The sequence below is a fragment of the Platalea leucorodia genome, assembly GCF_965183815.1.
Source record: "Platalea leucorodia genome assembly, chromosome: 2".
Lineage (NCBI taxonomy): Eukaryota > Metazoa > Chordata > Aves > Pelecaniformes > Threskiornithidae > Platalea > Platalea leucorodia.
Genome location: NC_138824.1, coordinates 120,394,735 through 120,410,612, shown reverse-complemented (window position 1 = coordinate 120,410,612; position 15,878 = coordinate 120,394,735). Strand labels below are relative to the sequence as shown.

The 15,878-nt window shown below is 40.2% G+C and overlaps 1 protein-coding gene across 9 annotated transcripts in view; it reads left to right on the top strand.

The window, feature by feature from the left end:
• The window catches only part of BBX (BBX high mobility group box domain containing), a 149,197-nt gene extending 136,796 nt beyond the window's left edge, over positions 1-12,401 (top strand). For all 9 annotated transcript variants that reach the window (XM_082304448.1, XM_082304441.1, XM_082304447.1 and 6 more), the window contains 3 exons: positions 2,272-2,469; positions 3,154-3,346; positions 6,190-12,401. In XM_082304448.1, coding sequence (XP_082160574.1) covers positions 2,272-2,469; positions 3,154-3,346; positions 6,190-6,277 — 479 coding nt within the window. In that variant the 3' untranslated portion in view covers positions 6,278-12,401. The remainder of the gene's footprint in view (positions 1-2,271; positions 2,470-3,153; positions 3,347-6,189) is intronic.
• Positions 12,402-15,878: the final 3,477 nt, after the last annotated feature.

Genomic DNA, 15,878 nt, shown 5'->3' with positions numbered 1-15,878 from the left:
AGTGACCTGACATGGCTTGTAATATACAACACGTCTAATTCAAAATATACTAGATCAGGTTTCTTTCTATCATATGTTGTTTATTGTTTGAAATCATGTCTTCATATTTTTATTAAATGAAAAAAAAAAGTGACTTGTATTGCTAAGATTAAAGCCATTCTAAACTCAATCAAACTAGAATTAAACAGCACTGTCAAAGTACTATCTAATTAGAGCAAATCCCCAAATCAGAATTAACAAATAGTGTTGGACTACAACCAAACCATTACATTAATACATAATCAACTCTTATGAATTCCCAAATAAGAAATCTAGAGAGAAAGCTGCCCATTTAATTATACATTCCAATTAAGATTTTGGTCTCAATCAGCATAGTAAGCTTATCTGAACATCTCACTATTAGCCCAGTTGAGTTATTGGTGCTTCTACTTAATTGTACTGTTACAGGGCAGATCTTTTCTTGTGATTTCTCTTGCTCTCTTTAAAAAAAGTACGTTTTACAGCATAGCTCTGCTCTGGAAAGGTTAGCAGCTATAGCTAAATGCTGAGAACAGCTAATTGAAGCTGTGTGCTTTTTTTCAAAATAAAGAGCATGCACAAGTTCAAAAATGTTTTACGAGAGAAGATATGAAGGTGAATTAAGAACATAAACAAATTAAGATTTGAAACGTTTCCAAATGTTTTTATACATATCTACTAGATCTGACTGTATTCTTATGTCATAAAACATTAAAAGGTCCCTTCCCATTTAAAAGAGCAAAGGGCAACAGCTAACAAGATAAAATGTGTTACAGCTATTCCCTTCACCCTGTCCACATCCTTGCACGGTTAACAGTTAAAGAAGCTAGCAAAAGATAGAGGTTATATTAGCCGTATCTTTGAATAGGAAGCTCGTTAAATCTACAAACCATACAATAAATAAACAGTAAATGCACACTAAAATGAAAGAGGGCACAGTCCATGCAGACTGCTTGGCTGTTGTGCATGGTTTGTGGGGTTGCGTGCTCCTGTGTGACAGGACGAGTCTCAGTGTAGGAGGTTGGTCTTGTTCAGTGCTGAGCGCTTCCGAAAGAGCGGTTGTTTGCGCTCTGGCTTGAGTTTTGTGCGTGTAATTTTTGCTGTTCCTACCACCCAGAAAGTGAACAATCAAAAACATCGTTCAGGATGGCAGTGCACTGGGAAAAAATACCCCGAGGACTTGGTGCAGATGCCATGAGTGCTCCCAGTTTCAAAACAGGTTAGACAGGCATTTGTAAGAAATGACTTGGTCATTCCCTTTGCTACCTGCAGTCTCTTTCTAACCCTAGCTTACAGTGATCGCAGATGGGGTAGGCCTTATAATACCTTTATCACAGGAGGAAAAAAGATGTCACAGATTGAATTTATGGACTAGTGATACCCTATGGTATCAGCAGTGTGGCTTATTAAATCAATGGAAATTACAAATGATCCATAACTACACGCTGATCTCAGACTTCAGAAGCTTAAATACTTCTGTGATTGCTGTCTGACCAATTTCTTCGTGAACAAGATTAAAGTGACTGTTCAGTCAGGTGAAAATTTGTGATCATGTTCCGGTTCAGGGCAGAAGGCTACTTCAAAATGCCAACACCGGTGCTGTTGAGAAAGATTCAGACTGTTCCGTTCTCACTCTCTGACTTTATGTAGGCAGTATTTCTGTCACGGTATCCCGTGCTTGCTTTCTTTTTTTAGCATTCTTGTCTTCAGCTGTGGTCCAGCTCTGCTTTTGTATTTGCTGCCTTATGGACAATTTTGAAGATTTGTTGTTTTGTAAAAGGCAGTATTTCCCTCTGTTTAGAGGAGGTGACGTAGAGTGACTATAGAGGGAAGACTGGAGGTTAGTCAGGAATTCCTAAATTCTGCTTGTGAGTCCATCTGTGAGCTCTGAGATAAGCTTATGTGAGGACCATTATTGTTCCTTAAATACATTTTGTCTCTTAGCTACTTGCTGGCATCTTCTGTTACAGAGTGTTTTATACAGACTGATACCCTGCTCCCACTGAAGTGCTACTGCCCGTCTCACAGTTTTCTTCGCAAGTATTAGAAACTTGAACCTTCCAGGATATCTTTAAGAGCTGATGCTACTATTCCCCTGCAAATATCTGCAGCATTCGGATCATATCTTGCCATGGGTTATGCTCTGAGTACCTTTGAGGGAAGGCTTTATGCAGATAAATGCAAAATGGGAAATGAGTGGAGCTAGTAGCTGAATTATTCTACATGTAAAACTGCATTTTTATCTTCTTTCAGCCATACTCTCAGAAGACAGAAATTCCAGTGAGTCTGCCTGGAAGAACAAAATTTCTATATCTGCCCTAAACACTCCAGAGCCAGCAATGATGCATGAGCCTTTAGTTGGCAGCCAGAAAAGGAAAGCAAGAAAAACTAAGATCACACATCTTGTCCGAACAGCAGATGGCCGAGTGTCACCAGCAGGAGGGACACTGGGTAAGGAAACTGGAGTTTAAATTTTGTCAAAACTGAATGGTTGGAGAAGGTTTGGGAGTACAAGCAACCTATCAGGGAAGTATTTTTCAGTTAGTTTGTTTCATACCTGCTTAGAAAAGATAATTCTTTAAAATACAGGTATCAATCAACTAGGAAATCATTTGAGTCCATAATGGCCAACTTCTTTTGTTTGAATGCCCAAATCTGTCTTCTTTCCCTGAGTATTTCTCTCTAAGAACTGAGAGCTGATATAGAGAGAAATGGAGAATGATATCTTTCATGATTTGTTTCCAGTCCAGCAAAGAAATTACACTGCACCTAGTTATGGGATGTAAAAATGAATTCCATAATATGACAATCAATGCCACAGTCCTTGCAAGAGTCCTCTGCAGTTAAGATAATCTTTCAGGACTTCTGTATCTAAAACGTACACAAAAGCTCTCTTGCCTGACCTAAAAGATCAAACTCAGTTGAATGCAAAATCAGTAAACTGCTTCATAAACCTTAGTACTGTGCTTCTGCCAATAGCTTGGGTCAGAAGAGGTTGCAGCATGAATTGGATTACACTTGCAAAATCAAATTCCTAAAGGTAGAGATTCTGTTAACACCAGAGTAGTCAGTATATCAATGGGCTGCTGTGAATTTAAGGGCTAGATTTGCAAGCTTAATTTTCTTTTATTGCAGAGGAGAAGCCAAAAGAGCTGCCACAAAGTACTCTTCAAAAAACATCAAGTGCAGAAACAGATTGCAACAGTGAATGCTCCAGAAATGCAGAGACAGAAGAAAATCATAGTATTACATCAGATATGCCAGCGGTGTCTGCATTTTTTAGCTTAGCTGCTCTGGCAGAAGTAGCAGCCATGGAAAATGTACACAGGTATGGTTTTCTTTTCCCCTTGTTGTCTAGGTGAATAGGATGTGGCTGCCAGCTTGTTCAGAAAGCATGTGAACTGCAGACTGTTTAATCTGGCCTGTGTTTCCTCTTCCACAGCTTTCTATGAATGTCTGGTTTATACCACTTGCTTAGTAGTGTTAAGTCTTCACCTAAATGACAATGTAATCTATTTCAGTAGTCAGCAAAATGATCCTCCCTGGTAAGCTTACCTACCAATTTTTGTATATAAAGAGGTTCATATGCTCTTTGAGATCCTAATGATTGAGGGTTTCTAATTATCAGATGCAATTTGTCGGATAATAACATTTAAATAGCTATGGCATGCTGATTTGCATTTTTCAGTGGCCTAAGACTGTGGAGAGAATTTCATATAACTTCAGCTGCAGTTTTTATGCTGAACATGGCTGAAGGAAGCTAACTTGTTATTTTTAATCTTGTGCTTTGCTGTGTAGGAGGCAAAGCGTCTGCAGAACGGCATGGGGCAGAACGACTCTGGGTGATGGAAGGCCGTGTTAATTTGGGTTGGTCCTCTCAGTTACTGAGTAGACCATCCACACAGATGAGGTGGAGAATGTGCAGGTTACTTAGAGCTGTTGGACCAGTTCAGCATGGTCAGATCCTGCATGCTAGACCTGTGATGGGAGGAAACCAATGACAGTAACTCCTCCTTGGCTCTTAATTATCCAGTGGTTTTTTGATGCTGCAGCTTACTGGAGATGGAACCCCATCCTTTCCTGCACTGGAAAGTCAGTGAGGAAATGCTGAGCCAGTCTGAAACCATCACAGCCTCTGCAAATGGCATTTGACAGATTGCTGGCTGCCTAAGAAACTCCACAAGGCAGCAGCTGATGAAACCATTTACAACCTCAGTTTACTGTTGATCTCGTGGCCCCCATCAGCCAGCCCAGTCCTGTGTGTTCAGGCTGTGCATCAAACGTTGAAAGGCTTTTTAGAAGGGGGGCCCTACAAGAAAAAAAGTCAGCTGAACGCAGCCTGCTAGCTCTTCTCTGCAGAAGCTATTGTCTTGCTTAAAAAACATTGGTTTGGGTGAGAAGTGTTTTCACACTGCAGTCAGCCTGGCCTTTCCTCCCAGCACTGGAAAACAAGTGTCTGTTATCAAGACAGCAAAAGCCTGAACTCGTTTCTGTCGTCTTCTGTGGTCAGAAGCCACAAAGTGAGACTTGGGAAGTGCTGTGCTAAGCTCCGCTCTCACTCACACCCTTGTGGTTTCATTGATTTCCATTAAAGCAGACCAGAATTGCACAAAAGCAACAGGATTCGCTTCGCTGTGGTTTTTCCCTCTTTGTTCGTCCCAAGTTCTTGTCCTCCTTTTGTCCCCGTTGAAGTGAATTAATGTTTTACATAGCCTTCTGTTTGGGTCTTTCTTTCTTACTCCCACCTTTCATCACCTCATCATGCAGCTAGAGCAATGCAGCACCTTCCATGAGGCCTGAAAACACCAAACCAGCAAATGTCCAGCAACTGTTGCAAATTCCAGCTTGTCATCACCCTGGGGGGAAATGACAACAGGGGAAGACTCTTTCCCCATAGAAACTTTGCCATGTGTCTCACAGACTTGGCAAATGGAAGCCAAAACAGAAACCTAAATCTGATGGGCTAGATGCTTCTCCGTTTTCTACTCTGTCGACTGTTTGTTGTCTTTTGTAACTCACTTCTTTATATGCAAACAGCCAGAAATGAGAACAGCAGCATTAGAGGTTTGCTTGATGTGTTTCTTCAGTGTCTGAATTTAATTATTAAATAATTTCACAGAGCCTTGGGCCATGGAAGCCAAACTCCTTTTTAACTGTAATTAGAGGTTGTCTGGAAGTGGCAGCCTGGTTTTCATTTGAAGGCTTCTGTTTAGCTTTATTTACCTTGTGCGTGCTCTGGTTAAGTGCTGTGAGCCTGAGCTGCATTTTGTGCCAAGGCCACTTCATTGCACTCCGGTTGTGCAAAGCCTGTTGGTACCTCCATTTCTGCAGGGGTCTTAGCTGTACCAGAGTGAGGTAAAGTGGCCCTCGTGTAAATAAGAAGTGGGCTCCAGATTTTCATTGCTGCAAATGACACATGCTGTAGCAAAAATAGAACCTGACTTGAGAGATTAGATAACCAGTGGTGACGTGCTTTGTGTATGTATTTTAAAAGGCAAGCTGCAAAGGAGCTCTCCCAAGTCCATCTGCTACAATGATTGATGTTGATTTCCAGCACATAATTCTGGCGCAGTTTATTTTTATGATACCCTGTGCCAGGGGATCATTTGTAAATTAACACTGCTGTAGTAGTGAAAGAGATGTTGTGCTGGGCTGATGAAGTGTTAAGTCATGAAACTTGGAGCAGTCCCAATGTGCAACTCTGCTGATGAGTGTATTTCCATATTGCTTAAAAGCTGGCTATTGACTCGCGTTAACATGATATATGCCTCTCTGCATTTACCTTCTTTTGCCACACATGAGCTGTGCTCTCTGCTTCTGAGGGCTGTAGCCGCTCCCTTACAAAATGCGTAACAGCACTCATGCGCTCTTAACTTACTCTTCAGCCGTGCATTTCGTTTTGTGTAGTCAAATACCATCATGTCTTGGTTTTGCCTGACTTTGCATTGTGTTGCAGGTTGTCCTCAGGGTATTGTGTTACTGTTGCAGGAATACCTCTAAAAAGAGCATGTAACAGCGGTATGCAGGCATCTGTAGCAGCGGGGAGTTATGGTGCTGTAATGTCGGATGTTAAGACCATATCACGTGCCGCTTTCCATCCTTTCTGGTCTGATAAAAGCGCTTCCCGTGCTCCAAATAATGATGGGTGGCTTTTCTTTTCTTCTTTTGCAGAAGTCAGAGGGCCACACCTCTCCCACATGACGGACAGCCAAATGAAATGTCTCAGGCTCCAGTGCTTATTTCCTGCGCTGACCAGTGAAGCTCCACTTTATTGTAAAACATTGTGCTTTACCTAATATCCTAGCCTTGTCTTTACCAAGGGAAGCTAGTCAGTCCATATGATGGAAACTGTAGACTGCAAGCAAGTGCTTATTGCTCTGAGTGGCCCAGAATTCACTGGAAGCCAGACGTTAGCAACTTGGGCCAGGTCCTCAAATCGGAACCCAGCATGTAGGAGGGTGATATTAATTGTCTATTAATGAACAGAAATGGAATGATCCCAGAGCTTGCTTTCTATTGAAGGCTTTTAAACAGTAAATAGGTGGTTGGTGTGAAAAAGGCTGCCTTTACTGTTAGCTCACACAGCATCTCTTTTACCAACCAGAGAGTACGGCAACTAGTTTCGTATAATACCTAGTTATTCTAAATGAAAATGAAAAAAAAAACAACAACAAAAACACTGACGCACTGCACTAGTTATTATTAGATATTCTTAGTCATTTTTGTACATGAAGATTTGAGTTCTAAGATGGTTTATATTAATAGGTTATGCCTACGTTTATATTGTAGAATGAATTTAAAACCTGTTCCAGAGAACTCAAGGCAGCCTGGACAGATGTACCATTGTTAGCGGTGTTTGGGCAGCCATGTGGTCCAGATGTTCTGCACTTTTATATTTGCCACCAGAGTGGTAGAGTTTACTGGCAAAAATTCTGACAGGCTATGTTTGGGTTTGTTTCTTTTTAATTTAGCTTTGAATAACCAGGATGATGTGCATTAGAAAAAGGAGTGGTGTATGGAAAAGAAAATATTGCAGATAATTGACTTGTCTTTCATGCCTTGGAGGGTTCCTTTATTTTTGCATAGATATCTGAGTGACTTGGTGAAACTTTCCTGTAAACAAAAAGTACTGCAAATGTGTTTTTCAAAAGTGACCTTAGTATTATTTCACCGTTCTGAAAAAACTAAAACCGTGACTTTTCGATATACATGTACACCGATACACATACCTTTTACATTTTACAGACACTGGCATTGTTGTAGTTACTATGCACAGTCCAAATCGGCTTCAGAGTTTGCATAAAGGGCCAATTACAGTTTGCATTGGTAAAGTGGCAAGTTGTATACAGATAAACTACAACCGAAGAGTAACGTTTGACTGAATTCAGACTACCAAACAGATCCATCTGCCAGTTTCTGTCTTTGCTTATGTTGAATTTTTGTGTTCTGCTCTCATAAATACATCCCAAAAGCGGGCCAAGTGTATCACTTAGCCTGTTATCTTCGCTATCTTGACTTACGCTATTGTATAACCAAGCATTGATTCCTACCAACAGATGCAAAATGATCACTAGTAATTGATCTAAAGCTACAAATTCAACAGGGTACTTCTTCTATAGCACAAGATGTTTCCCTACTTTTTGCATTGTAGCACAACAATTTACCAAATTGGACTCCAGCAATAATTTTCTATTAGTCTTCGTCATACCGGCTGAACTTTTGATAGTATTAGATTGAGTTTGAAGTTCTTTGAATTAAGTCTTTAAATGATGCGAGTTTACATCATTCTATCAGGCATTCTTATTTATACTTGACTGAATTGATAATGTGTTTTGGGGTTATTTTGTAACTGATTTGATGTAATAGCCATATGGACAGTAACTCTATTAATGCTTGCTAGGTTTAGCCTTTCATTGTTGTAGTTAAGTGAAAGTCTTTGGTTCAGTGTCGGGAAACAATATACAACATACCACACGAGTTGTAACAAAGGATTAAAGGTCTGACAAAAGGCAGGTAGCTGGGGAAGTGTCACTGAAAGAGCACCATCGAGGATGCATATGTTGGAAGAAGGGAACAACAAAAGAAAACAAAATTTACGAGCCAATGAGTCAGTGAAAAGGCTTTTTAAAAATTCAGGTAAATGTATGACTAAGAGCCCCTAGAATGCCATTGCAGCTTATGGCAGTATTTTTAATAAGATTTTATTAAAGTTTTATAAGTTATTTTAACAAGACAGGAAAAACTTAAAAGACTTAAAACTGTTGGGTCACAGCAGGGTGGCTGTTGGAGTTTTGGACCACTTTATAATTAGCTGAAATCCAAATATGTTACAGTGCAGGCCGTTCACGTTGACAATGGTACTAACTTATTTCTCTAGAAACCTTTAGAGTAGATATATTTTTGTCAAAGCACCCCATCCTTCCTCGATTTAAATTTCAATATTGTTCCTGAAGATATTTCTGTATATTAATGGTACCTTTTTTAAAAGAAACAGAAAATTACTTTTTTCTATATGAATTAATATCTTACTTGATCTGCTTTTCCTTGACTTTCCCTTAGAGAGGGGGTAGGGTTGGGTCAGTTTACTGGATATGACTGTTTTCAGATACTTATAAACCTTTTTGTAGATATGCTTAATTTTTAAGCGATTAGGCACTGAGAGTAGCAGAAATCCTGCAAAGCTTTATAGTTCACTAGGCATTTGCCTTTGTTGGTTCTCTGAGTGATGTCTTGATTTTGGTAGCTAGAATTTTCCCTGAATCTACTAGAAGGGGTATCAGTATTTTCAGGTAACAAAGTCTGTTAGCACAACAAAAATTTCAGACCAATATCTTACTGTATTGGGGTTGGGTTTTTTCCTTGTTTGTTTTGTTTTAATTTTTATTAATTTCAGCTGCTTTCATTTTGGAAAATCTTATTGCTATTGTGTGTACTTCAGTATACCAGCAAACACTGTTACCCGTTAACACATTGTCCACAAATGCCTCTAGAGAAGAAATTGTTGCACCTTATGTATATCTCAAGCAAACCAAAATATGATGCTTTTCTGCTTTGTTTATTCTGAATATGTTGTATCATACTTTACTGAACCCATTTTAACTTAGCTAAAGCTATCAATATTTATGCATTTCACATTATTTTCTGGATCTGAACCTGTGTATAAATCTTTCTTTAAAAAAAAAGAAAAGCATTTACCGTAGTCGTCCTCTGTGACTTATCCATGGGAGGGGGGAATCTTGTCTCAAGTGTAAAATGCAGTACTGTCCCAGTTTTCCTTGGCTTTTATTTATTTAGTGATCTTTGATATTTCATATGTAGTTTTGAGGTATACAAAATACATTATCGTAGCCGAAGCTACAGATCTAAGCAGCTGGGAGAAAATTACTGTAATGTCTTCTTAACTGTTCTAGTACTGTATACAAATATGGGAAAAATGTTCTGCAGAACATTTGAGATGCAGATTCTTATCCCCACAGTAGGTTATTTTCCAGACATTAGACCAAATCAATCAAAACTCGATGATCTTAAAGGTCTTTTCCGACCCAAATGATTCTATGATTCTAAAAACATCTATGGAGATTACTTAAAGCTCTGCTTATGGCAGTAACTACCCCTTGAATGTGCTGTGATTTCAGAAATAGAATATATTTATTTAAGATGACTGAATGCTCTTTTATACTAATACAATATCCCAAAGTCATGAGCAAGAGACTTCTTGGTAGTTTGGGTATCTATTTTATAGCATTGGTGCATGACTTTTGAAATTAAAGTGATAAGCGTTGTTGGAAAGGGGCACAGGAACAAGGGACTGGTAGAAGCGTGTGAACTTGTGGTTTTAAATTCCAGCTTTGGTCTGTATTATTTGGGTGAAAGCTGCCTTTGTAGCACAAGGCTGAAGAGCACTCTGCAGTTTGCATCAAGTAGAAACCCAAGAGAGTTGTAACTCACATCAGAACGAGGGAATGCCTTACAGTTTGGATGCTATCTTTTGGAACAGGATATTAAATTGAAGCAGTTTTCATTTCCGCTGCCTGTTTAGCTACTGTACGGATACTGAACAGACTGAAGGCAACCGTTGTAGACATGGGACAGCTAAGAGGGGATGAAAGGAAAGCTGGCCTTTGTTCTCAGTATGGCAAAGTTATGGCAACAAAGGGGAATTAGGAAAAAAGATAGATGTGTATATATATATAAGCGTGTGTGTGTATGCGTGTGTGCGTGTGCGCCTGGGTGTGTACATTCTGCAAAAAAAAAGTGGGAAAAACAAAAACATGATGGGTCTGCAAGAGACTGTAATGTGTGTTGACCCTTTTAGAGCACTCCCTTTTTGTGAATGCTGAGTCTAATATGGCTACCTCTCCTAAAAGACTACTTTCGTTAACTTCCATTTGCTTTCAGGCTTGACCGTGTAATCTTTTCAGCCATTGATACCATTTGTATATCACTGTGTGCTTTATTTTGCAAGAGCAACGTTTATATAGCGCAGACAGCGTAAAGGCTGAATATACAGTGGTAGCCAAACTATGTTGCTGGAGCATTTTTGTTCAACCTCTGCCATAGTCATATGGGTTGCAGGACGTGGGCCCGCTAGCTCGAGTTGGTTCAGTGAGATCGGTTTTTGTAACAGCAGAAAATGCAGTGCTCATGGGGTGGTGCACTTCAGATGTTGCCAGAGGTGACGCAGTAAGCCAAATGCTGCTCTTGAAACCTGTTCTGGAGTTTACGTTTGCAATCCTGATTTCGCAAGGACATGTAACTGTGCAACTTGTGTGTTGTATACCATACGTTATCCATTAGATGCCGTTTGTTTGCAGTGCTTATTTGATAGATTGTAGAGCTCCTAGGTACCTTCGCCATGTTTTGTAATACTTGTGGCATTCTCCTTACCTTGTACATATTGTGGAACTGTCACCTACAGCTGCCAGGATGCTGAGGCACTTCGGGACACTGAGCGCCGTGAATGAGTGCATTTAGTCTGTGAAAGAGTTACTTGCCTCCTCACCTGAATTCCCCAATAAAAAGGCACAGTGAGGTTTATGCTCTCACCTAAGTACTATTATAGTCATTTATATACTCAGCATTTTCTACTGAATTGACAACTTTGAAGAAGCTTATGAGATGGATGTATATTTTATGTTCCCCCACTAATTCTTCTAAGGCAGAAATCTAGGAAGACGTGACATGAAATCTCCACTCAGCAACACACCTAAGCTTAGGCTGGAAACCATCCTTACTTACGGGGCAGCCTTGTTGTTTGCACGGTGACAGTGCGGGAGCCCCAGTAATGGACCACTACGCTCTTGGAGTTAAGCTTGGGCTTGCGTGATGTTCCTGGGGGAGGCACGTCGTCGTGACCTAGGGCCTTCATTGACGTGGAATTTTAAAAATGACTGCAAATAGCTTAACATTTATTGAGTTCTTCCAAAGAACTGTATTGTAGTTTCTGGGTCTTAACTGTTACCATATACCAGCAGACCCACACTGTACTCTACTGGAAAAAAAACCACACCTGTACAGGCTAACTAACTAGGCTTCCAAATGTAATGGTCTAATCTACTCTCTTCACCCCTGCAACTGAAACCTTATTTTCTCCCCCACACTGCTACACTTTAATCAGTGGTTGGAGCTTTGAAGGTGACAGAAGCAAGAGAGGCATATGTGTGCGTGTGTCTGCGTGTATGTGTACATATGCGTACACACACAGGCATTGGAGGGCGGTGACTTGCAGCATGTTCAAGTGTTCCCGTGTTAGGTCATAAAACAGCATGAGGTTTCTCAGACGGTAGTGTTCCAACTTTCTTGCTAGATTTCAGTCGCTTTCCTTCACATTACACCATAAGGTGTGATTTTCAAAAATCACACCTGAAAAAAACCACAGATCCTGCTGACCTGGATGCTACGAAAACCTTCTTTCTCAGCAGTGCTTGCTTTTAATAACCAGTATCTGTTGACAGTTTTAACACAACTGATTTGCTATGGTCTTTCTTCCAAAGGCCCAATCCTTCAACTTTTATTCTTGCACGTAATTCCACTGAATTTTGACCCAGTATTCGGCTTTATTCTCTCCAAAGCTTGGTGTAAACATGCCTTACAATAGTTCATCTCCATCAATGGTATAACAGAGCTACTGCCTTCTTAGATGTGTGTAGTTAAAAGTCAATAAGCACATTTATAGAATGTCATACTTTCTTCAAAAACTTCTAATTTGATATTTTAAAGTGCACATGTTAAGTCATGTGTATAACATACTAAAGTACATTAAACTGTGATAATGAAACTGAATAAAATATTTAATAAAATATTTGAAATATTTGAAAAGGACCTTCAAATAGATTTCTTTATGTTCATTCTATTTTGGTTATCTAGTGTGTGCCTGTAAACAATTTCCCATTTAAACCTAATGATTGCAAATAAATACTATTCAAACGGAGCTTCTTTGATACTTCACCTGCTTTACTATCAAATGATTGTTTACTTTAACATGTGGCTGAGTTAGCAGTATTTGCAGAATTTGTTTCTAGCTACAGTATGAATTTGTTGGCTTTTTCATCCTTAAAAAGAAACAAGCTTGTTTTCCACCTGAAAATGGAAGATGCCAAAAGCCAGAGATGGATCCTCAGAACTGTAAGCTGTCGTTTCCTGGCAGATCAGCCATTCAGCTTCTGCACAATGACTATAAAGATGTCACATATTTTGCAAAGAACTTCTGCCCATTTGTTCTTCCTTACACGTGTCTATAATGGGAGCTTCCATTTTATTTTTAAAAACTTTTGAGCCTGGTTCAGCGCTATTGGCATTGGAAGGATCCGTAGAACCATGCAAGTGCCCCAGAATTCAATGGATTTATATTGGCATAAAGCTGGAGATTGTGGGACAGAGAGAGCCAGGACTCAGTGCTGTGCAGCTGTGGGAGAAAAGTTTGCCTTTTCTCCTGAGCTTTCCAGGTATCCACTTTGTGTTTCTGGATTCTGTCTTCTTTGCACAATTGGGAAGCTCATTTATAGTCCACACAAACATAGAAGAAGTCATCTTGCATGAAGAAGCCCTTGCATTGAATACCCATGTATTCGGTCTTTGGACACTAAGAGAACTCACTCAGAAATGGATTGTCTTTTAGAAATAAGTAGCAAGTGTCATCAATATTTAAACTTAAAGGTCCCCACTACTTTGGAAACTTACTTAAACAAGGACTGTGTTCTGCCCATATATTTTACCCTCTTGAGGCTTGAAAATTAGACTGTTGGGGATCTTGTCTTTCCCTGTCCTTGAATGCCTCCTTGATTGCAATGTATTTTTCTGATCACAGAAGACCCAAATACTGACTTCATGAAGCCGGTAGACACCAGTTGTTCAATGGGAGCAGAACTCCTGTCTCTGAGTTAAAAGTAGCAGAAGGGAAGCCTTTAGGTTGGTTGTTTTTGTTTTTGTTTTTGTTTTTTTTTAAACTATGTGCCATTTACTCAGGGAAGAAGAAATGTACGCAATCTTGCACTGCCTTTACTGGGTATGCATCAGTATGTCTGCAAAGAAACACCAGGAGTGGAAGAGCTTCAGCATTAAAGGCCATGTAAAGGTCATACGTGGGGAAGGGGGAGAAAAGCTCTGATTCAGTGAGCAAAAAAAGCTGGAAGAAATCTTCTTACGAAGTATATATTCTCAGTATAGTATGCCTAGTCAGGGACATTGAAGTCACTATTGTGGTTTTTTGATTACCAAATGACCTTGAAACAGTCATCTTCATTCCTTGAACTCCCATCTTTTTTCATCTGCTCTCATTTTGTTCTTCCAACAAAACGCCTGCTGAATTCAGCTAACTCTCGGTGCATCTAGTTTGTTACCCAGCTCTCGCTCACGTTGCTTCTTGCAGCTGCGTGGCATTACACTGACACTCTATTAACTGTCAGGTAAGAGAAATTTTTACTAATACTTTTGGAAAAACATGGGGCAGAAAAGCACCACCCTCCTAAAGCGCCATGCTTCTGCCAGGCACCCCAGCGTTCTCCCCTCAATACCATTTGTTGGGTTCTTCGCGTTGTTCATCCCGGGGTTTTTTAAGGTGCAGCTAAGCCTGCCCCTGCTCTCAAACACTTACTTTCTCCCTACAGTGTGACAACTTTGAGACACAAAGTATATTTGAGCATACCATAACCGTGCTATAGCTGGTGAAGCTGTGCATTCTTCAGTAGGACACTAGCACTTTGTAACAAAATACGAGATGCGTTGCTATATCTGCTGCAAAGTTCTATGTTGTTTTGTTTTCAGAAATAAAACCTGTAAGAGATAACGCCTACCGTCTATTCAGTGTCAGCTTCTTTTTGTGGACTGTTCTTGGCACAGAAACAGTAAGAAATTGAGCTCTAATACAGTTGTATTTAAAATGTACTCTAGATGTCAGTTAGGCTTCATTAGTTACTTTCTGATAGGAGAAGCTAATGTTTGATCTTCAGCAGAAGCAAGCTAGCACAAGATGTGGCTGTCTCAACCCCAGCTGAAACTCCAGTTGAAAATCCAGCCTATACAAAGTCATACCAAAAGTTTATTCCATATAGAGCAGCACTTCAACCTGTTTGTCAGCCCGTGAAACAAGAGAAACTAATCGAGATGGACCCAAAAATCAAACCAGTTGAGTTAGAGTGTCAGGCTTAGCACCAAAGTGTAATTTTCTGTATGCAAACACCTAATACTTTAATCCATTCTGTAGCATTTTGTTTATTACTTTTGTTACCTTAGTGTTTGGATATGGAGAAGTAACATCGAGACTGTCAGGTGCATTTGTTACAGCTTGCACACTAAAAGAAGGCCGGTGTTGCCGTCAAACAATATCAAGTTTAAGGAAAAAAAAAAGGGGGGGAAGGAAAAAAAATTGAGCTCTCGGGAGATGTCCTTCTGATCCAAAAGAAGTATATGGAATACATCTTAAAGTTAGATATATGGCCCACTGAAGGGTTCCCAGTCATCAGGCTCCAGTCAGATCAATCTGAGCATCAGTTTCCTTCCTTCCAAGGTCTGGGTGGGTTCCCAGTCAACAGTCGAGTTACGATTTCATTTCAGGTTTGATTCCTGGATGTTTTCATGAGTGAGATTCTTAAAATTATATTGCTGCTGGAGGTCTTAAAACTCAGCAGCATGTTGCCAAAAGTTTTAGGGTCTGGTATCTCGGATACCAACCTCAGAAAGTTTACTGTAATGGGATTTCTGTTCTAATTGGGGCCCTCTAAGCACTGCTGTCTTATCACTGTGGATTGTTAAAACATCTTAACCATCTTTCAGGAGTCAAGGAGAACTTGGGAGTCAGACAGTCCCAATCTGTCAGTAGTTTAAGATTTATTTTTGGTGTCGGTGTCCAGTAATACTGGCTGAGATGTTCCCTCTGGTTTGGTCCTCGCTGGCTCAGTCAAACACCCGTTCTTGCCCATGGGTGAACCTTACCAGGACTCCCCGTGGTGGCGTTTGTCGTGAAGCAGGGCTCTGGCAGAGGGAGGCCCTTTCCCCGCAAGCCGCCTGGCCTCTCCCCTTCAGGACAGCAAAGGGTTTCTATGCCACAACTTTGTCCATGCAGCTGGGATCTCTTTTTACCCACAGCTGCTCAGATACGATTTTTTAAAACAAAGTAGAACAATACCTAGCTGGGAACTTGACAGTAAAGTCTGGCCTTCATGAACTTCCAGGTTTCAGTAGGCGATAGTTTGAGTTTGAGGGGTGTAATGTGTCTTTGGTTAGAGCAGCTATGTAAATTGTGTGCAGAGATTGACAGGTTTTGGCAACAAAGCTGGGTTTCCTTTTGTTTTGGAGAGCAGTGTTTTCTAATGGAAGTAAGGTGGCAGGGAAATTACCATCACAGCAGATGGACTATTTCCATC